The 25445-nt window shown below is 43.5% G+C and overlaps 1 protein-coding gene across 2 annotated transcripts in view; it reads right to left on the bottom strand.

The window, feature by feature from the left end:
- Positions 1–25445, bottom strand: part of AFF1 (AF4/FMR2 family member 1) — a 124635-nt gene that overhangs the window by 59731 nt on the left and 39459 nt on the right. Inside the window, exon 1 of one of the 2 annotated variants that reach the window (XM_018576202.1) lies at positions 4350–4554. The exons of the other annotated variant lie outside the window; for it this stretch is intronic. Within the exon in view, the coding sequence (XP_018431704.1) occupies positions 4350–4361 (12 nt within the window). The 5' untranslated portion in view covers positions 4362–4554. Of the gene's footprint in view, positions 1–4349; positions 4555–25445 lie in introns of those variants that run through there. 2 annotated transcript variants of the gene reach the window in all.

The following is a 25445-nucleotide window of genomic DNA, read 5'->3' on the forward strand; positions in this document are numbered from 1 at the left end:
TGATAAAAAAAAAAAAAAAGGAGCTCCAGGAAATGTAAAAATTACCCTAGCAGTGTGGGAGTAGCCCCTGCTTGTTTTAGTCTAGGGGCTAAAGTAAAGAAAATATACACACCCGATCCTTAGATCCTTAGTCCTGTGCTAGTGAGTGCTCACCTCCCTTCCCCTCCGGCAGTAGAATGCCCCTCAGCATCCTCACATCTAATACAGCGGCATGGGTCCTTAGACCGCCAGAGCTCAGAAGAGAAGAGGCTGCGGGGACCGGCCTAGCAGCCTGAAAGGATCAAGGATCAGGTGAGTATATCTTCTTCAGCAAACTGCTCCAGAGAGGCTGCAGGGAGTCTAGCAGCCAGCCAGGTCGTACGTTCAGGTGAGTATTTCCCTCACTGAAAGGGTTACGTTTTCTACTGCCTGGCGTTCTTTAATCTAGCTTGTACCGCTGGCCATACATGCATTGACTTTTCATGCAATCAAAACATTGCATTTTTTAAATTTATAGAACGTTTGAGATAATCATTTAATGCTACAATGTAAATTAACCCGTACCAATCTGATCATGTTCAATGGAAATATATTTTCTGAAAAAAGTAATCAGCACAGGATCAGCTAATAGATTCTCCAGTCCATCCAACTGTTTTTAACAGCTAACTCGGGTGTTAAATCTTAAAAATGCCTTCACGTACCATAACTATTAACAAAAATGTATCTTATTTGTGTATCACTCGGCTGTAGATCCCCAAATCATCAGGATGATAGGCTTGGAGCACGCATTTCATACAGAAGAGTGATTTTTAAGTTAAAGGAGAACTATGAGATGAGTGATTTCCACTCACCTCATAGTTCTAGCTGACCTGTGACAATGAGACTGTCACAGGTCGGCTCAGTAGATCGGGAGGTGAGCGAACACATACCAGGTTCGCTCACCTTCCGATCCTGTCACGGCTGTCTGCCGTGACAGGGGGAGGGGCTGGATTCCCCTCTCCCCGCTCCGATCTGCCAGCGCTGACTGGCGGAACGGACGGGGGAGGGGGCGGGTACAGCTGGCTCTGCCTCTAGATAGGCAGAGCCAGCTGTCACTCACGCAGCTGGGCGGATCCCGTCATCTATGTTGGGATCCGCTCCGGCATCTCAAGCTGTAGCTCGCGGTATACTGAGCTTAGGGTAACGGGAGGACGCTAGTTTGTGTCCTCCCGTTACCCTAAGGAGAACTATGGGGAAAAACACTGACCCCATAGTTCTCCTTTAACATACTCAATATTTCTTAGCTGCATTAATTTATGTTGTTTGCCATCTCTGCTCCATTCTTACCTATAATACTTAAAAAGTGACACTAAACTCAGGCGATAAATCTTAAAATTGCATTCAAGTACCTTAATTAACAAAAATGTATCTCATCTGTGTATCACTTAGATCTGGAATCCTCAAATCATCTCTGAATTGGTGCAAAAACTGTCCTTCCTTCTGGAGGGTAGCTACTTTTGTTCCCCATGGTCCCTGTGTGTGCTGTAAAGTAGCCACCACTCCAAGCTCACTGCTGTGATGGACCACAATCTAATGTTTAGTTTTCTAATATGTATTGATATTGTGGTCCATCACAGGAGTGAGCTTGGAGTGGTGGCTACTTTACAACACACACAGGAACCATGGGGAACAAAAGTAGCCACCCTCCAGAAGGAAGGACAGTGTCAGCATCAATTCAGAGATGATTTGAGGATCTACAGCCGAGTGATACACAAATAAGATCCAGTATTGTTAATAGTTAAGGTACTTGAATGCATTTTTAATAGGGATGCACCAGTACAGATGCTGCCTTCAGTGCCGATACTAAGTATTTGGGCGAGAACTCCTACTCATCCAAATGTTTCAATACGTACCCCAATACCGGAACTTCCGGCCAGAGGGAGATTCCCTCTGACAGACAGTGCCCTGAGGGAGCATGGATCCGGCTTCCCGGCCAATCAGGAAGCTGGGCGGCAGGTCATGACCTGCCGCCCAGCCTCCTGATTGGCTAGGAAGCCTGCTTCAAGTTAACTAGCACCACTCCAAGGCAGCATGGTTTCCTGACCAATCAGGAAGCCGAGCGGCATGTCATGACCCACTGCCCAGCTTCCTGATTGGTCAGGAAGCCAGGCTGCCTCGCAGTGTCGCAAAGCAGCGTGAATCGGCACTTCATGACCCACCTCCTGGCTTCCTGATTGGCTAGGAAGCCGGTTTCACTGCCTAGAGACATTGCAAAGCAGCCTGGCTTCCTGATCAGGAAGCTGGGTGGTAGGTCATGACATCCAGGCTGCCTCGCAGTGTCGCGAGAAAGCGTGAAGCCGATGTTCTATCGAAAGAACACCAGCTTCTCAGGGCACCTGATTTCCTAATTAGCCAGGTCCACGGTATCTCGGGATGTCAGTATCAGTATTCAGTGTCGGCGAGTACCGGAAAAAGAATATTGGTACTCTTAACCGAAAAACCGATATCGGTGCATTACCAGTTTTTAAGATGTAACTCCTGAAAGTGTCACTTTAAATAGAGAGTGACCAACTATTCCCAATCTCTAGATTTCAGCAGTACATCCAAATGATCAGACTGATGAATGTATTTATAACCTCAAGAAGTCATTTTTATAAGCCTTTTCATTTTGGCTGCTAACATGAAACAATTTACACCTCTTCCTTCATTTAGCAGCCGGTTTGAGTCCCAGAAGAGTATACCACTTGGGAATAAACTGGTAGTCTTCCCATGGAAACAAATCTGTATTTGACTCAGTGCAAGTGTGTCAAACATGGTGAGATATATTCACATGCTTTTATTTAGAAAAAAAAAGATAATTCTCTAACAATTGCATAATGCATAATTGCATAAAATGCTATAAGTGAAAAACAGTGTCCAAACACCAGATTACAGTATGAAGACGGGCATGTACTTTGTGTCTTCCTTGTCCATACTCAAAAGCCGAATGAGAGAAAAATGCTTGCTTTAGCCATCCATGCTAAACAGCATGGATAGGGGAATCTTCCCTGCTGGGCTACTGTATTCTGACAGCCACCACCCACGGCTGTCAGAATACATGAATGGTGGCTGCAGCTGATTGTCTCTGGTTACTGTTTAGCTGAAAATTTTGGCAAGGCTCCTTCAACAAAAGTTGACTGACAATTGACTTTTGCCGAACGGAGTAATGCCACCAGCAGGACGAAATCTGATCAGTGAATAGCTTCACTTTGTGACTTTTCAAATCAATTAAATCCTGCTCTAGATATTCACACTCCTGCATCTTCTTGAGAAGGTAACTGATAAAGTTCCTGTTTATAGGAGGTGCACAGAACTCAAGACTTTCAAGAGTCTTCTAAAAAAAAAAAAAAGTTTTTTTGTCTTAATTCTGCAATGCACAGGACCAAATAACAGCAGACCAGATTTACTAGAATGAGCACACGGAAAGATGAGCTCTGATTGTTTGCTAAGAGTTAAAGCACTCTGAACATTGTTTTTTCGTCATGAAACAGGTCCAGTGGTATTCTGGGTTAGCAGAACAGCCCAAAAGAAACACAAGCCAAAGTCTCCAATGAAATACTACTATTCTGTATGAAAAGACAACGCACAAGAGACAGCCGTTTACTCTTCTAAACTTCATGCAGGTTAGATCCTTCATAGTATAAAACATAATTGTCTACACTAGCTCTTACTGTAACATGCCCATCTCATTCAAAGCAAAGACGACACTAACATGAACACAGGTGACTAAACCAAATGTACATACAATAAAGGGAGAGACATTCTGTAACATGCTGTACTTAATTGCTCTTCATGCTACCCTAGGGCTTCTTCTGGGAGGGACGCGTACAACTCTCTGTGGAATCGCCGTACGAAATGCAGATAGGTCATACAAGTTATAAATATATATTCTCATAGCCACAGATCTCAATCCATATGGTCAATTTGTTCAAAACCAACTGAATCGAGCTAACCATACTCACAATCTGAACACAAACATCAAAGCAAGCACAGGCTATGGTCCATGCATCTCACATCCTCGGGAAAAAAACATGGCCATGCTTTTTTTCTAGAATTCTCATTCACCCAACGTAAAGAGCCCACACATTTGTGTATTTGCTGATAAACCAACTGCAAAAGAAAGAGTGTCATGTATTATCAAGCAAAGCAAATTTATTGATGGACCCATGTCTTGGACCTAACTTAAGCATATGTTTGACACAAATTGGCAAAGTCAAATGTGCCCCATCCGTTTAAAGCACTTCAAGCTGGAAAAAAAAAAAAGAAAGAAATCCTTATGCGGATATGGAGTACTTTTAGTATGTACCTTGTCACAGCTGACAGCTGATCACCCATCGCGAAGGAGATCTTACCTCTGTGAACATGTCTTACTTCCCTCCTACATGGCCACAAGCTTTGTCTTTCTCCACACCAGCCCACTTGTCAGTCCTAATCAGTGTCAACAGGTTAGCCTGCTTTCTCCTGGCAGCTCCACGGTAGCTTTCACAGGAAATAACTTTTAATCTCTTCCCTCGCACAGGCAGGGCCATGAGAAGGCTCGCTGAGCTCCCAGGCATAACTCCCTTGGCTGCGCTCCTAAAAATGCTCTCTCAAGTAAATGGTTGCTTAGCAATATTTGCCTTCCCCTCTGTATATTTGAAATTGGCAACATCTGTCCCTCTGGCAGTTCGTTGACTAGCGTGAAGAAGACATGGTGAGCAGCGATCACACACACGTAAGCACACCCACTATTCTGAAATGGCCTCGAGGTCAGTTGCAAAGCTAGCTTCTTTGAATTTTATTGAGAGTGTTATCTTACAGCCGGGGAGGGGCAGGAGGTGATGAAAGCTGCAGTACCCAAGGGACCTCCTTAGTAACCTCACCGTGCAGAAAGCAAACACCTGCTAGCTCCAAACCATGAGCCCAGCAAGGTGAAAACATACAGGTAGGTGGGTGTAAATAGCAGAGGCTATGTGATGCATTAAAACGTCTGAAAAGGTATTTTTTATCATTTCACATAAAATATATATTTAAAAAATGACTTTTAGATTATAAATTGTCTGAAATGTGCGCAAAATATTACTACAAAATACATTTTTGTGCATATATTGTCATAGCCTGCATCTATAATTACCTTAGCAGTTGGTCTATGGGCTGACACGGTATTCAAGTGTAACCAGCTTAAAAAAGGTTTACTTTTCCATACTATAATTAGATAGTGTTTCAGATATAAGCTGTCAATCAACACCGTACATCAAGAAATGCATAAGGTTCAAGTCACAAAGTAAACACACCAGGATAAGCATCCTGATTTTCAAAAAAGTGACTTTCAGTTGAGTCCAATGACATTTGGAAAATTACAGTTACAGGAGTTAAAGGCCAAGTTTACTTTTTGGACCACGTTTCAAGTTACACCCATATTGCCGAGGTGGCAAATGGATTTGCAGTTCTCAATGGAGTACAAGTGTGGCGACGTCATCACCATTCATTCTTCTTACTATCCCATTAAACAAAGTCTGTACCTCAGTGGAGACCAGGCCTGGAAGGAGGAGTCTGCATGGGCCAGAGCATTGCACCTGCAATCCACTGATTGTATTTGCAACACTTTGAAGGCTCAAAGCAAAATAAAATTAAGTGCACATTTTTGTTTTATTAATGTGTGTTCATTTATTTTTTGCAAAATATGTTCTATACCTTTAAAACAGTGTCTTAAATGTCACACACTCTTCAATTTCTCTCTTTCAACCTTTGCAGGCTAAACAAGCGAAATCAGACTGTCCAATCCACGCTTAAGCACAGTCAAAAATATCTGGATCGGCTGGGCCTATTCTCATAGGGGTCACTGATCTGTCATTGCAACTGGGCGGAGCCAGCCATGAGATCATGGCTGGCTCCACCCAGCTGTCAGTTGCAAGGCTTTCGGCCTTTCAGGTGTCACTTCGGCTCGGTCAAGCCGAAGCATATGCCTTCGGCTCGGCTGAGCCGCTCGTTCGCCTTCGGTCTAGTGAATAGCCCGCACAGCAGCCCTTCGGTTCCACTAAGTTCTCAAGGAACGTGCTCCAAGCTATAGATAGAGATGGTCAATATTCTATGGGGCCTGGCCCAGAGCTTGTGCAACACTTCCAGAGTGTGGGAAAATGAATAAATAGCAAGTTCCTTTGGTCCAGGTTTGAGGTCTGTACTGCTGCTGAGAAAATTCATGACAAGGGCAAGTTAAGGGATTGATTTTACAAAATTAGCTTAGACTTTACTTTTTTTTTTCTTATTTACTTCCTCCAACAACAAATACCCCTCCCCCAAGTTCGCAACTGTGGCCAGTCTAGAGACATTCAAGTATTCATAGATACTTAACAAGCTGTGCATGAGATGTAGAACAAGCGCTAATTGACCTCTGTATCTGCAGACACTGTGGAGCAATCCATTCATAACATTTCACAGCAGAGATACTTACTATTTAAACATGGCTCAAACTTTGGAAAAAGTTTAAACCATGGGTGGCCCTGTTGGCACCATCCTGCTCAACAAAAGTCGATTTAAAAACAGACTGAGCTGGGTAAGAAATTATCAGCTCTACAGCCACTGAATTCTATCAAATGCAGTCACTGTTCATGTATTAAGGCAGCTGTGGATGCTGTGACTGGCTGAATACAACAGCCAGGAGTGGAGATTCCTCTGTTTAACATGTCGCTGTTTAACATGTACAGAGGAATCTACTGGCTTATGACTGTATGGCTAGCTTTAAAGAAGAACATTGGGCAAATGTGCTTGCAGTGAGGCTACTCCTGCATTGCAAGGGTTAAGTGTAGAGCTGCAGCTAACGATTATTTTCAAAATCGATTAGTTAGCCGATTATTAAGTTCGATTAATCGGTTAATCGGATAAACAATAAAATAAATTTTAAAAAATGGCTCCAGTAATGGACTACTAGTTTGTATTGAGATTGCAGTCCATCACCGGAGCAAGCTTTGGAGCGGTGGAAGTAAAGTTAATTTTTGTGCAGGTGCTTAAAAAAAAAAAGTTATACTAACCAAAACCGCAGAGCCAGCTAGCTGCTACTCCAGTCCTTGAAGCTTGCCCTCTTCTCCGCTGCAGCAATGGTATGTCCCTTGGTGTCCTCACGACCTATACCCTGTATAGAACATGATGACTTAAGGATCCTTAGACCGCTGCAATGGAGGGGGGGAGAGAGGCTTCAGGGACCGGTCTAAGAACAAGCTGGCTTTGAGAATCGGGCGAGTATAACTTTTTTTTTAAGCACCTAGACAAAAATGAGCCCCACAGCAAGGGTTAAGAACATTTATGCCCAGAGATATGTGCAGCCCCCCTGGTGACTGCTTTTGGCTGCTTATATCAGTGTGAGAAGTTTTAATCTAGGACCGGTTTACCTGAATGCTGCCTGAAAGGCGTTGCCTGTTCTATCACTAAAGACTCTGCTCCCCTATGATTACCTTTGCTTAGTCACATTTATACCTTCCTAATGTAAACCAACAGCATATCATCTTTTTTGCTGCCACTGAAGCCAAAAGGATCGCATTCAAGACAGCTGTACTGATGGGACTACCTGTCTTCTGCTGTTAAGGCAGTAGAGTTTGTTTACTGAAGGTGCAGGCTACATACACTGCGCCACCTGCAATCCAAGCGGAAAACCAAACAGGCACACCAGTGTATATTCAATAAAATTGTCCCTTTGTGTAAATAGAGCACAGGCCAATGGTCAAAAGTATTAAAGGGAAACTATAGTCTTTTTAATGGGTTTTTCGCTATACATGTGAAATAATCAGCTTAATGAAAATAATCTTATCGAAGTGCGTTAAAGTGTAATTCAGAGCTATGATAGTGACAGGCTAATAGGAGCGAGTTCAAAAGTCAGTGTTTAACACCACCAGGTAGTATTAAAGATTTGCAGAATGAAAACACCCAGGATTTAAGGGTCCAGGGGCACACTTTAAGACTGCTAAAGATGCATGCCATCACCTCTGGGTACCTGAATTTTATGTAGCCTGTCAGGTGAACATTTTTTTTTTTCTTCATTGCCATGTATACTTTAAATGGATAAGCAGGTTCAGCTGCTTATGACGCATTACCTACTGTCTGTTATGTCACACAACCACAATGCTAAGAGTAGCCTGGGTGTGCCTTCAAAAGAAAAATAGTTATAAAAAAAAGGAGTAGATCTTGGGCCATGCCATCTCCCACATCCTAAGCTATAGTGATTGTAAATAGGGCTCCCAACCACATTAAAAAGGAGAACTATGAGGTGAGTGCTTTTCACTCACCTCATAGTTCTAGCCAACCTGTGGACAATGAAACCGTCACAGGTCGGCTCAGTAGAAATGAGCGAACACATAAGGTCGCTTGCTCACTTCTCGATCTTGTCACGGCTCTCTGCCATGACAGGGGAGGGGCTGGATTCACCCCTCCCCGCTCCGATCCTCCAGTGCTGACTGGCGGAACGGACGGGGGAGGGGGCAGGTACAGCTGGCTCTGCTTTTAGATAGGCAGAGCCAGCTGTCACTCACGCAGCTGGGCGGATCTAGACATAATTGTCGGGATCCGCTTCAGCTGCGGCGTCTCAGTATACCGCAAGCTATAGCTCGCGGTATACTGAGCTTAGGGTGACGGGAGGACGCTAGTTTGTGTCCTCCCGTTACCCTGAGAACTATGGGGAAAAGCCCTAACCCCATAGTTCTCCTTTAAAAAAGGACAGAAAAGTTATCATCATGGTCCATTCTATTTTGAGTTAGGTTGAATACTTTTCAAAACACTTTCCGTTTCAATATTTATATTAAAGAAATGTACAGCAGGAAGGGACAGAATGGCTTGGGAGGAGCAAGGCCAACCCCAGCATTTAGGGATCGCTAAAGTGGAGCACTTGACAGCAGGATCTGAGACCTACCAAAAATGTTTTGGTGCATGCACGGAACAGAGCGGCTGGGCGCATGCACGGAACAGAGCGGCTGGGCGCATGCACGGAACAGAGCGGCTGGGCGCATGCACGGAACAGAGGAGCTGAGACCATGCACGGAACAGAGGAGCTCGAGAGCATCCACGGAACAGAGGAGCTGAGACCATGCACGGAACAGAGGAGCTCGAGAGCATGCACGGAACAGAGGAGCTCGAGACCAGGCCTTCTAGTCCAACATCAGAACCTGACCTCACAAATGTGCTTCTGGAAGAATGGTCAAACATTCCCATAGACACACTCCTAAACCTTGTGGACGCCTTCCCAGAAGAGTTGAAGCTGTTATAGCTGCAAAGGGCGGGCCAACTCAATACTGAACCCTACGGACTAAGACTGTGATGCCATTGAAGTTCATGTGCGTGTAAAGGCAGGCGTCCCAATACTTTTCGCAATATAATGCATCTCGGTGTGTATGTGTAAGATGCAGTCAATAATTGCTGAAACTAAAAGCATTAAAGCAGCTTTGGCTCTTCCTTGTGTTCAGAAAACTGCAGCCTATACATTTCATAACCTAATTATCCTGTTTATACTCCACCCCAACTCTCTACAAATCATGTTCAGACAAAAAGTGTCATGAACAAGACAGACAAAATGACTCAGATCAGAAAATGCCAATAAATATTTGCAGCATACATACATACATACATACATACATGTCACAAAAAGGCTCAATCACAGCACTAGGAGTCTCTGGGAAATGATTATAAGAAATATAGAAAAGGATGAAGTTGATCTAACAAATGCAAAACAGTTTTAAACTCAAAACCCAATAAACAGGTTTTCAGTGAAGCTGCCTGTGCATGGGTAAAAGAAATGTTGATCTTGACACAAGATCCCAGCAGTGTCTCATTCTTTTATATACCACGGCCACAACTTCAACATCTAACTCAAACAACTCTGCATCTAAGGGCTGGATTACCCTACACACGTTTTTTGGCACATATGACATGCGCTGTGTTTGAATGCATGCGTTTTAGTGCATGAGGGGCGTGTCAACACAAGAACCAAAATAGCAGCATTTACATGCGTTATGTTCCATTAACATGCTTTGCAAAAAACTAAAATGCACCATGCTTCACCCCCCCTCCCCACCCCCGTCAAAAACAAATAGCAATGCAGAACAATGGTATAAACTAGACTCATTTATAAACATTACTTTTTTGATGCATATGCATTTGGAATGCAATTTTGCACAAAATCAGAGTAAAGGTTTACTTAACTGTTTACCCCATTGCTTACATCCACCTTGCCTTCGCCCCCCACACCACGTTGTTTTTTCCATGGGAGCAATGAAATCCTGTGTGAAATCCTAACAAAGTATCTTTGTGCTCAAACAGGGCTCTCTGTCCAACTACAACTGGCCATATACGGCTCAATTTTTTTTCATGCAACCCGTGAGAATTGAGAAGTTACTTTTCTTTCACAAAAGAGGCCTACAGTATGGTTAAAAATAACAGCCAGGCAACTAGCATTTTCAGGTGGTTAGCAATTGCACCCTCCACAATTCTCAGTACGGGCTCCCTGCAAACCAAGAGTGGCTGTTTATTCCTCAACTCTAGACCAGGAGTAGGCAACCTGGAAGCCACATGAGGTGATTTATTGCAGTTTGCAGTCCAGCCGTGCTTCCCCCATCTCTCCTAACAAACTCTGTACCTCAGTACGAGCTCTGCCAGTTTGAAAATGTGCAGAAGCCTGAGCTACCTTTAACAATGACTGTATGCGTCTTACCAAGTGACACGTGACTCTATGCACTGATGTGACTGCCAAGGTTTTCTCTACACTAAGCTTCAGTAAAATCTGGATGCTGGATACATGTGTGGGATTGTACGTTGACTGGTTGTGTCATTCAGATTGTTCTGCTCTGCACCTTTCATGCCCCTGTGCCTGCCTCAACCCCGACACAATAATTAATTGCTTCAATAACGACCTGACCCCGACCTGTAACCAACCATGGGAGCGTAGCCGCCTAGGGCCTCGCATACGTAATGTTTGTGCCCCTCAACACCAGGCCAAATGAGCTCATAAGAGAAGATGTTCTGGCAGCTTCTTCAGGGAGCAGGAAAGCCGCAATTACCTTCCAACGGATCAACAGGCCAGCTTAACAAACAATGTCACCATTATGAATGGTTTTCAGAGAAACATCCTCGTAAATACACAGTGTAAGCCACAACAATTGCCCAGTACATAAGCTTCATGTTCGGTTTAGAGATACTCTTCCTACAGCAGACCCATACGTTAACATAAAAGAGAATGTAGAGTGTTTAACGTGTTTCATTTATTCATTTCAAAACCAAGAAAGAAAAAACATTTTAAGATACATCTTTCTTTTTTAGTTATATTCATAGAAACTACTGTCTATGGATAGTTCATATTTTTGTTTTCTAGGTATAAAAGTTCTAATTCATGTGTTTACCAGACTGGTCTTAGGCCCCATTCACACTTGAGCTCAACAGCTTTGGTTGTTTTTTGGACATTTATTGAGCATTTGTATAGGTGTTTTTCCTGCATTTCAGGCCTCTGCTTTTTATTTTAAATGTTAGCCAATGAAAAGCTAGTTACTATGCAACAAAATGCATTAAAAACAAAGAAGCTCATGTACCTTTTTACGTTTTTCAGTCCTGTTACAGGGTGACATGCTCTGTACCCGTCTCCCATTTGCTCTCACCCTGTTACACAGGCTCCTGATTGTGACCGAGGCCTTGTTCACATCAAATTGATTGGAGCTTAGTTTTCTGCACCGCATATGTATGGTGTAAAAGAGCAATAGAAAACAATTATTCTCTATGTGCTCTGTTTGCCCCATGTGTGTGCGCTGGTATGCAGAAAAATGCAGCTCAGCAGGCATTATGTTATGAACAAGCCCTAAAAGCGACCCTGCAGGGGCATATATCAGAGGCATTACCACGTATTCTTAAAACTGTAATTGAAGCCAAAGTGTTTTTTTTGGTTTTTGCATCGAGTGGAGAGGGATGAGAATCCCAGTCAGGTAACAAGATTCACCCTCCCCATTTGTCGTGGTGACCATGATCACTGAAAGTGAAATTAAATCTCAAAATTCTGGGTTGTCACCAGAACAGGAATAAATAGGGACACTACTTCTGGTGACCCTGTGGACCACCGTGGATTTCCTCTCACTGGAAGTGAAGAGAAATCTCACCAATGGTACACGCATGGCAAAAAAGCTGACGGCTTATAACCAGGGATGAACCGATACTAGTATTTATATCGGTGCCGATACCGAGTATTTGGGCAAGTACTCGCCCAAATACTCCGATGCCTAGCCCGATACTTCCTGTATCAGGAAGCCGGGCAGAACCGTCATTACACGCTACCCGGTTTCCTGATTGGCCGGGAAGCGACTCCATGCTCTCTCGTCACTTGTGATGAGAGCATGGAGCCGACTTCCTGGCCAATCAGGAAGTCGGGCAGCGTGTAATGACACGCGCTACCCGGCTTCCCGATTGGTCGGGAAGCTGGCCAATCAGGAAGCCGGGCGCCGTGTAATGACGCAGCGCCCGGCATTCTGATTGGCCAGGAAGCCGGCTTCATGCTCCTTCGGCATCTCATTACACGGCGCCCAGCAAGACGGCTCTGGCTGGGTACCGGAAGAAGGCCGCTCCTGGCTGGAGAGGCACCGGGGGTGACAGGCTGGACATGCCGAGGTGAGAGGGGACAGAGATCCGCACTGATCGTATGGGACGGCTTTGTTGTTAATCGGGAAGCCAGGTGGAGAGTCTTTACACGCTGCCCGGCTAATCTGGAGGCCAGGTGGCGAGTCATTACACGCCACCTGGCTTCCTGAATGGGACTTCCGGTACTCGGTAATTGGGATCGGCGAGTACCGAAAGCAAATTATCGGTACTCGGTACCAAAATACCGGTATCGGTGCATCCCTAGTTATAACCCTCCCTTACTCTATCAAAAACTAAAAAAAAAAAAAAAGAAGCTTTGGCTTTAGTTCTAGTTTAATAAGACACAATGCTTTAGAAAATCAAGGGCGTTAATCACAAAATGGTCAAGAGTTTGGGGAAGGCAGGAGAAGGGAACAATATAGGCCAAAATACCAGGTTTGGAAAAATTCTCCAATTCAGCTCACTTTCCAGTTCAGCTATGTGGTCCTAGATTGTTCCCTTCTCCTGCCTTCTCCAAACTCTTTCCCTTTTTTATAATTCACCCTTTCGTGAATAACCCTGTGAATGTTATCCAGCTACAGTTTACATCTACTTTTGAAGGGTCACAAAAACACAACATTCCCCCTGGTAAGGAAGAGGTTAAAGCAATCACAGGGCCTCTGCAGATATTTTCCATAGTTATTAGCCGAGATGCCCTTCCCTATACTTTGCACTCTAGTGTAGGCTGAAACAGAATCTCTTATAAATGTACAAAACGACATAAATACACACAGAAATATTATAAATAAATGATGTAGTTTCTGCATCTAGTAGAAGGAGCTGTACTGTAGTCTTAGCAGCATTACCTCCATAAATCAATACGATTGTCAAGAAAATCTATTAAGCTTCCTGTAGGTACAGCAACATCTATACGTTTTATATTGCAACAAGTCCAAGAAAAACATTTATGAGAAATCTGCAGGAAGCTGCTGGGTTCGTGAACTGTACTTAACACATTCTTTAATCCAGAGATTTTCAGGCAGAAACTCTTCATGCTATTTGTACATTTTGCCTCGGCTGCACAACACAGCTTAAAGATAAAATTCCACCTTTAAAAAATATTAACAATGCACACATTCATAAAAGAAAAAAAATGTGCATTCACTTTTGGTTTTTTTTGCATTGGAGCCAGTAAGGCATTGCAACCATAATCAGTGGATGGCGGGTACAATGCTTTGGCTCCTGTCCTTGTCCATACAGAGGAATGGATATTTAGTAACATGGACAGGAGGAAGTGCCAATGCACTACAAAAGGGGTGATGTTACCGCACTTGTATTCCATTCCGTTGAGAGCTACAAATCCCTCTGCAGCAATGACAGATCGGATCTGTGAATGGAGAAACAACAAGTCCTATCAAATTATCTGTGAATTAATGACGGAGCTGTGTGGGCAAAGTTACGCCACCATTTTAAAAAAGCGCAGCTTGTGCGGTTAAGAACCCGATAATTCAGGTAAATGAAAGGGAGAAACGGGTTTGGGGGGGGGGGATCAGGGTTGTTGACAATGAGACCATGTTTCAGGTTATAAAAAGGTAAACTTCACCTTTAACATCTATAATGACATTAAAGAGGAACTCCAGGATTTTAATAAACTAATCCTGGCAGTGGGGCTACCTAACCCTGGCCTACACTCGCTGCTCGTTTTGGTCTAGTGGCACAAATAAAGAAAATATACTAATCTGATCATTGGTCCACCCTGGCTGCTAGACCGAGCCCTGCAGCCTCTTCTTCCCTGGACTTCAGTGGTCTGAGGATTGCAGACGTCATCAGGTCTAATGCAGGTCCATTTGCATTTGACGTGAGGACACTGAGGGAGAGTATATAGCTGGAGCGAAGGGGGAGAGAGGTGATCGCTGACTGCCACAGGAAGACAGAGTAAAACAGCTTTATTTGAGCCCCCTGGACAAGACCAGCAATTAACCCTTGCAGTACAGGGGTAACCCTACTGCAAGGGTTAGTTTTATAAAAATCTGGAGTTGTTCTTTAAAAACTTATAAACAACAAATTAACAAAAAAAACAGTAATCTGTGTCACGGATACCTGGATGTTAACAGCCAATATCTACTGTGTCTGCCCCAGGAATAATGCAGCACAAGTGAGCAAACATGCATGCTCCAGTGTCACAACAAAGCATATCTATGCAAACCTATAAAAAAAAAAAAATTTAAAAAACTTTGGAGAAAACCAACAATAATGTTGTCCCTGTAGCTAGCTGCCATAAGTGACAATAAAGTTACTACACCTGCAAAAGGTTAAATAAGATTAGGACCTCGGGGACGGCTGCTCTGATAGCAGATATAAAAAGAAAGGCTTGATGTTGGTTAAGATCTGAAAAGGGGTCTATAAAGGGCTGTTCTGTCTGCATAGTAAAAGTCCACGTGAGTCACTGCATAACTATCCGCTGTGGATTATTCCATTCTGCAGCAAAAGCTGCTGGTCTATTCAAGAGACAAGGCTTAACTTGGCACAGTTACCAAACACAAGAGCTGCCAACAATGAAATAACAGCTGTAGGTGACATATAGGTGCTGGAAATTCAATTAGTGAAGAGCAATGTGGGAGAAGAAATCTCTTTATCTTAATGTCATTACAGCCATGTGGGCGCATGGGGTCATGGAACAGAAAACTTGAAGTGATACCAAACTCAGGAATTACATCTTATAATGCATTCAAGCCCCATAACCATTAACAATACTGTATCTTATTTGTGTATCACTCAGCTGAAGATCCTCAAATCACCTCTGAATTGGTGCCGACACTGTCCTTCCTTCTGGAGGGTGGCTACTTTTGTTCCCCATGGTCCCTGTAGGTGTTGTAAAGTAGCCACCCCTCCAAACTCACTCCTGTGATGATCTACAATCTCAATACAAATGATTAACCTAAATGTGAGATTGTAGACCATCATGGGAGCGGGCTTGGAGCGGTGACTACTTTACAACACACACACACACACACAGGGACCATGGGGAACAAAAGGAGCCACCCTCCAGAAGGAAGGATCATGTTGAGGTAATGTATGGTGCTTCCTATTTAAAAATGGCTTTACCAGTTTGCTTTAAAAAAAAAGCTTCATGGCTAGATGTTATTTAATGTAAATAATTCATTTCTCAGTACCATCACCTGGGCAAGTCATCTGATGGCTTATGATGCCTCTTAGAGATCCAAGATCATCCTTACATAGTTCCACCTTCGTAAGTATTTTCCCTCGCAGCAACAGGGGTGTTCCCAGGTACTCCCAATCCAACTGTTCCATTCCTCATCAAATAAAATAATTTAACAGCACAACAGGAAAAGTTGGTAATCAGAACAGCTAGTATGTAGAGTTCAAAGGCAGATATCTCACACCAAGACACCCCTAGAGGCTGCACTATTAGTATAAAATACAGTTTTGGGTGAATGAAACATTTAAAAAAGGAAAAAAAAAATCTGTCTTAAGTGATCATATGTGATGATGAGTAGATGAATCCAATTCCAATGAATACTGTAGCTGTATGGCTTGGAGCACCGTGGCAGATGAATGCCTGACATAGTTGTGCTCAAGGTGAAACATTCCAGGGCTATCATCTAACTGCCCTTGGTGTTTCTTACTACACTGTATTCTCATTCAAGCTCTATGTGCATATTCACAGTTGATGTTACATGTTCAAGAGGGGGAAAAAAATGGTTTTACACGGAGGTCAATATAAAAAGATATTACTACTGCACTGTAATACTTGTTATATACCATGGCACATGCACCCTACTGCATTCAAGATGAGCACTTATTGCCATTGTGAAGCCCTTCTGTGAGTTACTGTATGATTTAATCGAACTGCAGCACTTGTCGGCAGTGCATTATGTGTGCCACTATAAAATCATTGCTTCTATTTTAGCAATCCCTTCCCTTGTCCCATTCCACCTCCCAATCTCAGCCCTCCACAGCTGTGGAAGGTTCTCAGTAGTGCAACAACTAATCAATTTAATCGATGAGAGGAATTGTCAACGAATCTCCTTATTGATTAGTTGATTCTGCTTCTCTCCTCCCACTGGGAGCATCAGCTCTGCTTCCCCCCCCCTTCTCCTCCCCGCTGGGCGCCCATTACATTCTGCAGGCTGTGTCCCCTCTGATCCCCGCCTGTATGAGCAGAGGCAGTGGGGATCGAAGAGAACACAGACTGCTGCAGCCGGCACCCAGCATGGAGGAGAGACCGCCGTCAGCCTGTGACTCTGCATTCCCCCATTAAATGGAAGACTTGTCGTTGGCGGTAGAAAGTCTCCCATCCAGCAGCTGAGAGCAATAGCCAGCCTATTGGCTATTACTCTACAGGTCCCACCTCTGCTGAATGACAGCAGACAGTGGGCGGTTGCAATAGCCAGCCTGCTGTTGGCAATTCCATTTTCAAAAAAGCCAATAGCAGGCTGAGTATTGCTCCCAGCCACTGCTTCCTGTATTTACATTCCCTGGCTAAAGCTATTGAAGTAGAATAGTGACACTAGGTGATCCCTACGGTCACCTTAAAGAGAACATGTCACCTCCAATGTGCTAACATATAGGGGGCTTGGACATTTTCACTTAGGGGTGTACTCACTTTTGTTGCCAGCGGTTTAGACATTAATGGCTGTGTGTTGAGTTATTTTGAGGGGACAGCAAATGTACACTGATATACAAGCTGTACACTCACTACTTTACATTGTAGCAAAGTGTCATTTCTTCTGTGTCGTCACATGAAATGATATCATAAAATATTTACAAAAATGTGGAGGGGTGTACTCACTTTTGTGAGATACTGTATACACCCTTTTGTACTAGGTGGGTGATCTAGTAAGTCCAAAAAAATGACACCAGAAACTGTGAGGTGGTATTAACTCTCGAGCACCTACCATAACCTGAAATATTAGTTTTGGGAGAACTGTCCCTTAAAGCCTAAAGCATAAGCAGATCACCTTAATTTCCAGTTCAATGGAGGGTGCCCCCTTAGCTAAGACTACAATGGCAAGGCCAGCAAAGTGGTGTAGTGGTTAGCACTTCTATTATATTCATAGCTAGTAAAACTAACATATGTCCCAAGACAGTTCTGCAAGAATCCCCATAAATTAAAAGCTAGATCCGCAATTAGAACTCGTTTTTCCATGTAACTCAGTGTATTAGTGTCTGCTAGAGGTCATCTCCTCTGCTGGCACATAAAAAAAAAATAATGTGGAAATGTGACAGAAATTATATTATTGGCACATGCACCACTACATTAAACCTGCCCCCTGAACTGCCAATAATTTAATATGTTCAATCCATCCAGGGACAAAAAAAAAAAAATCAAAACATTTTGATGATATTAAAACTCAAAAACAGTAACAATCTTGTACTTTGTTATGCTATACAACTGAATAAATGATTTCTGTAAAATACACTGGATTAAGAACATTCCATACCTACACACATTCCACCCCATATAGTGTAGAATTCCAAAGAGCCACATCAAACACGGAAACTACAAACAAACTAGACTTCAGGCTGCAGACCACTATTTATATATATCCTTTCTAGACATTTACATGTTCAAACTTTCCTGCTTGATGATTATTGGCTCAGGTTAAGGAAATCAAATGAAAACAGACGGCAGGCAGAAAGAGCTAAAAGCAATCATCATTGCGCAAGAGCTGCACAATGATTAGAGTCTCTGAATTTTTATTGGGTATAAATTATATCGCTTAACTACACCCTGTGACTAATTTTACACTATGTAACTGTTTTTTTTGTACATTTAAATAAAGTTGCATGTTATAGACAATATCAACACAAAACCACACATACAAAACGGCGGCATCACCAATATAGACCATTAAAAAGACTTTGTACTAATGTTGAGGCTCACACAAAAATCGATGCATTACGAGATATTAGCTTCAAATTTAGCAGCCTTTACCCTCCCTTAACCTTTTTTCGTGCGATACACGGCGTGTGGCTGTTTTAGCTGCGGTCCTGTTCAGAAGCATGGGTGAAATCGCGGCGGGAAACCGCGCAATCCGCCCAACCCAATTGGGGTGCCATTGGAAAATAATGGCACCCACAGCGTGATCGGTGCAAACCTGGGCGACTACTGACCGCGCGGCAATCCGCGTGGAATCGTGCACAATTGCCGTGTGGTGGGGTGTCACCTAGGTGTGCACCGGCCCTAATTCAGAAACTGTTGATAGTAAAATATTTACTATCAACAGTTTCTGAATGGGGAGAAGCCTCTGCAGTGAGTGTTTCTCCCCATTGAGGAAGGCATGAATGAACAGGAAGTGATGTAAAGCACTTCCTGTTCATTCATAACTGGGGACACAGTACTGTGTCCCCAGTTATTTACAAACATTGGAGTGATCAGCTGATCGCTCCAGTGTTTACTCTGCACAGTGTTTACCGCTGCAAACTTTGCCAACATATATATGTGACAAGAGTACAGCGAGTCACAACAACAAAATGTACACCATTAACGGATCATACTCATGTACATCTGCTAACGTGGTGTACATGATACAGTTTTCAGCTTGTGACAAAGGCTGTTACATTGGTGAAACTGGCCTTAAGCTGCATCTTAGGATGAACCTACACAGGAGCTCGATCAAGAACCACAATGAAAATGAATATTGCACTCCAGTAGGACATCACTTCTCCCAGAAAGATCACTATATCCAAAACATCTATATTAAAGTTCTGAAAGGGAATTTTAAAAACTCTCATGAAAGAAAAACATTTGAAATAAAAATGATTTTACATTTCAATTCCATAAAGGAGGGACTTAATGTGGATTCTGGTTATAACCCCCTGACTGGGAGACGGAAAGGCAAGCACAGTGAATAAACCAGGACCTTTTGCATTGCAGAATGCTGTCAATCTAACCCTGTCAGCTTGCTGACAAGAAAATGATCCACTGCTTTAAAAAGAAGAACTGTAGAAATAAATTAACAAAAATTAACCCTTGCTTTGGGGCTACCCTCACACGGCTCGTTTTGGTTTAGGGGCTTGATTAACCTCTTCAGTACCGGCATGTTACACCCCCTTCATTATAAGGCCATTTTTTAGTTTTCAGCGCTGTGCAAGTTTTGCTGGGAATTCCTCTGTTATACAACACTAACAAAATTAATTTTCATATTTTGTGGGGGAACAAAAATACAGCTCTCTTAGTGGTATTTAATAACTGCTTTATTTTTTTCTTTAATTTTTACTATACAAAAATAAAAAAGTCTGTTTCTCTTACTTACTCGTTTATAAATCATAGCAAATAAAAATGTCAGGACAGCATAGGGCTGCAACTAAATTATTTTCATAATCGATTAGCGGGCCAATAATGTTTACGATTAAATCAGATAAAAAAATACCATCCTTAATTTAACATAAACTGCACAAATGCAGTGTTACAAAGTTTACAGAATAAAACTTCATGCACAATTTTTCGCAATCACACTGCACTGGAACTCACGGCATTGCGGTACCGCGCATTCCAGTGTGGCCAATCACTCTGTGGGTGGGAGGCACGTTTGGGGTGCTATTTAAATGAATGGTACTGCACCGCCACTCCCGTAGCAGAATTTGTCAGGCCAAAACCGAAAAGGACTTGCCCACCTTTTATTTAAAAAAAATTAATAATGCTATTGTAAGCACATGGAGCTTGAATAGCTTCAGCCAGGGAATGACAGCTGTCAGTAGCAAGATTCCGCAGACGGCAGCTGTATGTAAATACAACAGGTAGTGGTCTGGTGCAAGAGCCAACCTGCTATTGGCCATTTCAAATTGCAATAGCAGGCTGGCTAGTGCACCTGCCCACTGCTTGCTGTGCCTTCCTCCCAGCGTTGAGGAGAGAGCTTGGGGATCCAACCAACTAATCGAAAATGAGAATTGTTGACAACTATTCTCATTATCGATCAATTAGTTGGTTGCAGCCCAAGTGACAGTATGGAGAAAAAAAAAAGTACAAAGACTTAAAACTAGACCCTCCAAGGTAATCTGAATTTTTGCTGCAATTTTTTGGAAATGAAGATGCCAGTGTTGAGGGCATCTTTCTTAATTTCCATGTTAAAACATGGAGCTTATTAAGATTACACAAGATATATACAGGTCATAGACAGAAGTAGGTGAAGCGGTAAAGTACAGGTCTCTCAGTGCGAGGATAGAGAAGAAGGGGTTAAAGGAGAACTATGAGACGAGTGATAAACACTCAGCCTCACACGTCAACTCTATAGATCGAAAAGTGAGCGAAACACATACAGTCGCTCGCTCACTTCCCGATCATCTCCCTGCAGAGATTGGTGACTGTCAGTCAGCCCTCCCCACAGCAGGGATTCCCTCCCTCCCTGATCCCCCAGCACTGACTGGAGGAACGGACGGGGAGGGGGCAGGCACAGCAGGCTCCACCTCTCGATAGGCAGAGCCCGCTGTCAATCAGCTGCGTATGGAGCCGTTTATTTGCGTAGTGTAAAAATGCGCAAAAACAGAATGGAAACGAGATGCGTCCGGGCAGCGTATTTCACATGTGTAGAGTTCATTAAAATTTCTATTACGAATGATGCATTCTGGGATTGCATATAGTACATGCATATATGCATGCATGTATATGCGTATGCATACACGCGCACATATACAATTTTGCTCTTGCGTTGTGTGTGGATGAGGCCTAAAAAGTACAAACGGTAGTTGCATTATTAAAAATGGTCACCACATAGGTTAGAATGCAGACGTTTTGGGGCCACACACTGTATTGCCCTGATGAATGGCCCCGAAAAGTTGTCAGTCTAACCTATGTGAGTATATTCTTCAGTAAAGCAACTACTATTTGCACTTTAACCAATTGAGTGCTGGTGACCTCTCTCTACACTGCTAGGTACTTTACTTATAACCACTTGCTGTAACTGCCTATGAAGTGCTATCTGGAGTTCAGATATAATATCATAAAGTCCATCTAAATCTACTAGTGCATCTAAAACTACGCTCTCCACATGGTGATAATGCTGCTGCGCATTTGTATGAGCTGAAAACGCGCAAAAAAAAGCTCAGGTGTGAATGAGGATCCAGGGTTGCTCCTTTGCTCCTCCACAGAATAGAGCCACACCAAGACAGGACGTTTGTTACCAGCCAGATCACCAGGTGAAAATAAAAGGGGTAAAAGCCTAAAAAAGAAATCTAATGCAGCTAACACATGGAAGGATTGGTAAGCAAATATATATTTAATTTTTGGTTTTAAATACGTATAGGCTAGGTTCACACCTGCACTACACCTCACGACAAACGGGGGGCGGGGGGGGCTGCGCTCATCCTGCACAATGCAGGCAGCGATTGCCGTGCAGCCCCATCCATTGACGTCAATTGGGTGACATCCACGCAGCAATCGCAGAAAAAAGGGACATATACCTTCTTTTTTGCGATACACGGCGCGCTGCTGTTCTAGTTGTGTTCGGAAGCACGGGCAGATTCGCAGCGGGAAACCGCACGATCCGCCCGGCGCGACTGGGGTGCCATTAGAAAATAATGGCACCCACAGCGCGATCGGTTGACACCTTGGCAACTCCTGACCACGCGGCAATCCGTGCGGAATCGTGCACGTTTGCTGCGAGGTGTTGCCTAGGCAGAGCCGTAGCTAGCTCTTTTTGTGCCTGAGGCAAGAACAGAAAATTGTGCCTCCCCAAAAGACGTGTGCGGTATGTGACATCATGTGCCCCGCCTCCAGGATGGCGGCAAGCATGCGCCTCTACCCATACAGGTGGGGGAGAGCAGCGGGGATCCGAGGAGAACCTGGAGCCTGTGCCGCTCCTCTTCTCCCTGCCAAGCTTCGGCCCCCACTGTTGCCCTGGCTGTGCTCCCTCTCAGCTCCGCCTGAGGCGAATGCCTCACTCGCCCCATGGTAGCTACAGCCCTGCGCCTAGGTGTGAACCTAGCCTTATCGAGAAATGAGACAGTGAATCAGGCTGCACAACGTACAGTATATGTGGCAAAACTCTAAAAGCAGTAATTCACCCCATGGTGCTGCTTAAAAAAGGAAACCCATGCTTTCCTTGGACCTCACTTAGAGCTACTGTTGCTGAATGAGTATGCTGTATGTGTACTGAAGTCAATCATCACAACGACCAGACAACAAACACTTTCAGAAAGATGTGAGGAAATTGAAGCCCTCATATTTCCATTAGCTCAGGTTACTTTAAATCTACAGTGATGCTTCATGAAAGTCCTGGGTTCTGTGAATTGCTTCCTTCACACGCACACAATCTTTTTAACATGTTCTTAAAACAATGTTTAAAGCCCTCTTTCCATTTATAGTTTGGAATTATATATGCACATGGGGAGGCCATATTGGTTCATTACTGGATTACAGAAGACCTTCCCTCTCCCCAACATAAGAGGGAGTTGTTCTGTAGTCCTGCAAAAGAAAACAGACAGGGCTGATAACACTATCTGGGATTTTAGTGCACCGGAGACAGTGTCATCAGCTTACTAAACAAAGTTAGGAGCTCAATGGATTTTTAGCGGGATCCATAGGTATTTTTCTGTACTTGTAGAGTCTTTGAAAAGACAAAACACATGCAATTGTGCAAGTATTGCAGAAATGTCCTGAACAGGTTTTATATATATTATAATTATATACATTTTTAATTTTTTTTCCTTCCAGTTAAAGGGTTCACTTTAGCGTAACAAATCATGGCACGGTGCCTCTTTTAAGGCATACATAGAAGGTCTACTGTGAAAAGCTCCACCTGTTATGTTTCCATAACACATACATGACAAATTAATTTACATGATGATAAATCAGCAAACAAAGCATGGCCAAAGACTACTATGCTTTGTCAATATCTGCTACATTTTGCACAAAGGGATATTTTTTTTAAAACATATCTGGAAAAAAGTAGCAGTAAAGCAAACCTATGCTTTGTTCTGTCAGGTTAATCAATGGGCTTCCTTTAATGGTCAGTACAATGGCTTAGTAGTTGGCACTTCTAGCTTGCAGCCAGAGGCGGCTCTCTAATTAGGCAGTCGCCTACGGCCTCGCCGCCGCCTAATTTGCCTAACACATTACCTCAGTCAGTTTTAAAGTGACAGGGGACCCAACGCTGCTGTGCACAGACAGCATTAGGAGCCCTGTCACATCCAAGAATGCATCGCAGCCGCCGAACATCTCATCTCACCATGAGATGTTCGGCGGCTGCGATACACACTTGAATGTGACAGGGCACCTAATGTGCAGGACTCCTGACACTTCCGCAGGGCGTTGTTGGGGGAGCGGAGACATGTTTGCACCATCCCCGCAGATAACTCTCCCCGCTGCAGACTCACAGACCGCCAGCAGTTTCTCCTTACAGGCTGTAATTGGCTGCAGTGATCTGTGTCAGAGGGGACAGACAGGCAATTAGAGATTGTAAGAAGAAATCTTAGCGTGCCGTCTACTCACCCCTCCACGCTGCGCTTCTGCCCTCAGCCGTGATCATCCCCATTCCAGCAGCTGGCAGCAATAGCCAGCCTGTTATTGGCTCTTTTAAATCACAGTAGCCAATAACAGGCTGGCTATTGTACCCGCCCACTGCCTGCTGTCAATCACCAGAGGAGGAGCTGATGGACAACTTTCTCCTTAAAAATACAAAAATTATTTATAAAAAAGTAAAAATGCAAAAAAATAAATATAAAAAATAAAAGTTAAACTGAAATTCAAAAAAATAAAAACAACTTTAAAAATAAAAAAGCACAGCCTCCTGAGAACAAACACCCTCCTAAAACTCCACACAGTCATCAATTTTCCATTATAGTGGCGAGTGGGGCCTCATGTATAAGTTTCGCCTAAGGCCTCGCTAAGTCTAGAGCCGCCTCTGCTTGCAGCATTGGGGTCCCCATTTCAAATCCCAGTTGCACTATCTGCAAGGAGTTTGAATGTTCTCCCTGTGCTTGCGTGGGTTTCTTACAGGTACTCGTTTCCTCCCTCACTCCAAAGACGTGCTGGAAGGTAAATTGGCTACTGTCTAAATTGTCCCTCAATTGTATGCATGTGAGATAGGGACCTTAGAGATTGTAAGCTCCATGAGCGCAGGGACTGATGTGAACGTGAAGTAAAGCACTGTGTAAATTGTCAGTGCTATATGAATAGCGTTATGTCACTTACATGCAGTAGACTAATGCACCACAACAAAGTGTAGCACACGGTAGTGTATTGGGGTGCAAATCACGATCATAGTTACATAGTATTTGGGGTTGAATAAAGACATACGTCCATCAAGTCCAACCCATATAGGTCCACCATCATCTCATTCTAAGGGATACTGGTATCCCTGGATATTACGGTCCCTCAAGAAATTGTCCAAACGTTTCTTGAACAAATCTACACTCTTGGCTGAAATCATTGCCGATGGCAGTAAGTTCCAGACCTTAACCACTCTTACTGTAAAGAACCCTCTTCGCCCCTTGTGCTGGAATTTTTTCTCCACCAACTTTAGGTGGTGGCCTCTAGTCTTTGTAATGGAGTTAATCTCAAACAGTTTGTTGCCAATGTTGCTGTCACCATTGAACATCTTGTACATGAAAATCATACATGTTTAAGGTCAGAAGCCTTGTCTCATAGCTCTGGTCCTCCATTCCCCTCATTAGTTTTGTTGCCCTCCGCTGGACTCTCTCCAGTTCAAGGACATCCCTTCTCAGTACCGGCGACCAAAACTGGACAGCGTACTCCAGATGTGGCCGAACCAACGATCTATATAGAGGCACAATTATAGACTTGTCCCTGCAATACATCCCCTTCTTAATACAGGACAAGACCCTGCTAGCTTTGTTTACCGCAGCTTGGCACTGCAAGCTACCATTCAGTTTGTGGTCTACAATGACCCCCAAATCTTTTTCTATTTCTGACT

Source organism: Nanorana parkeri, unplaced genomic scaffold, assembly GCF_000935625.1.
Source record: "Nanorana parkeri isolate BGI_ZX_2015 unplaced genomic scaffold, ASM93562v1 scaffold59, whole genome shotgun sequence".
Lineage (NCBI taxonomy): Eukaryota > Metazoa > Chordata > Amphibia > Anura > Dicroglossidae > Nanorana > Nanorana parkeri.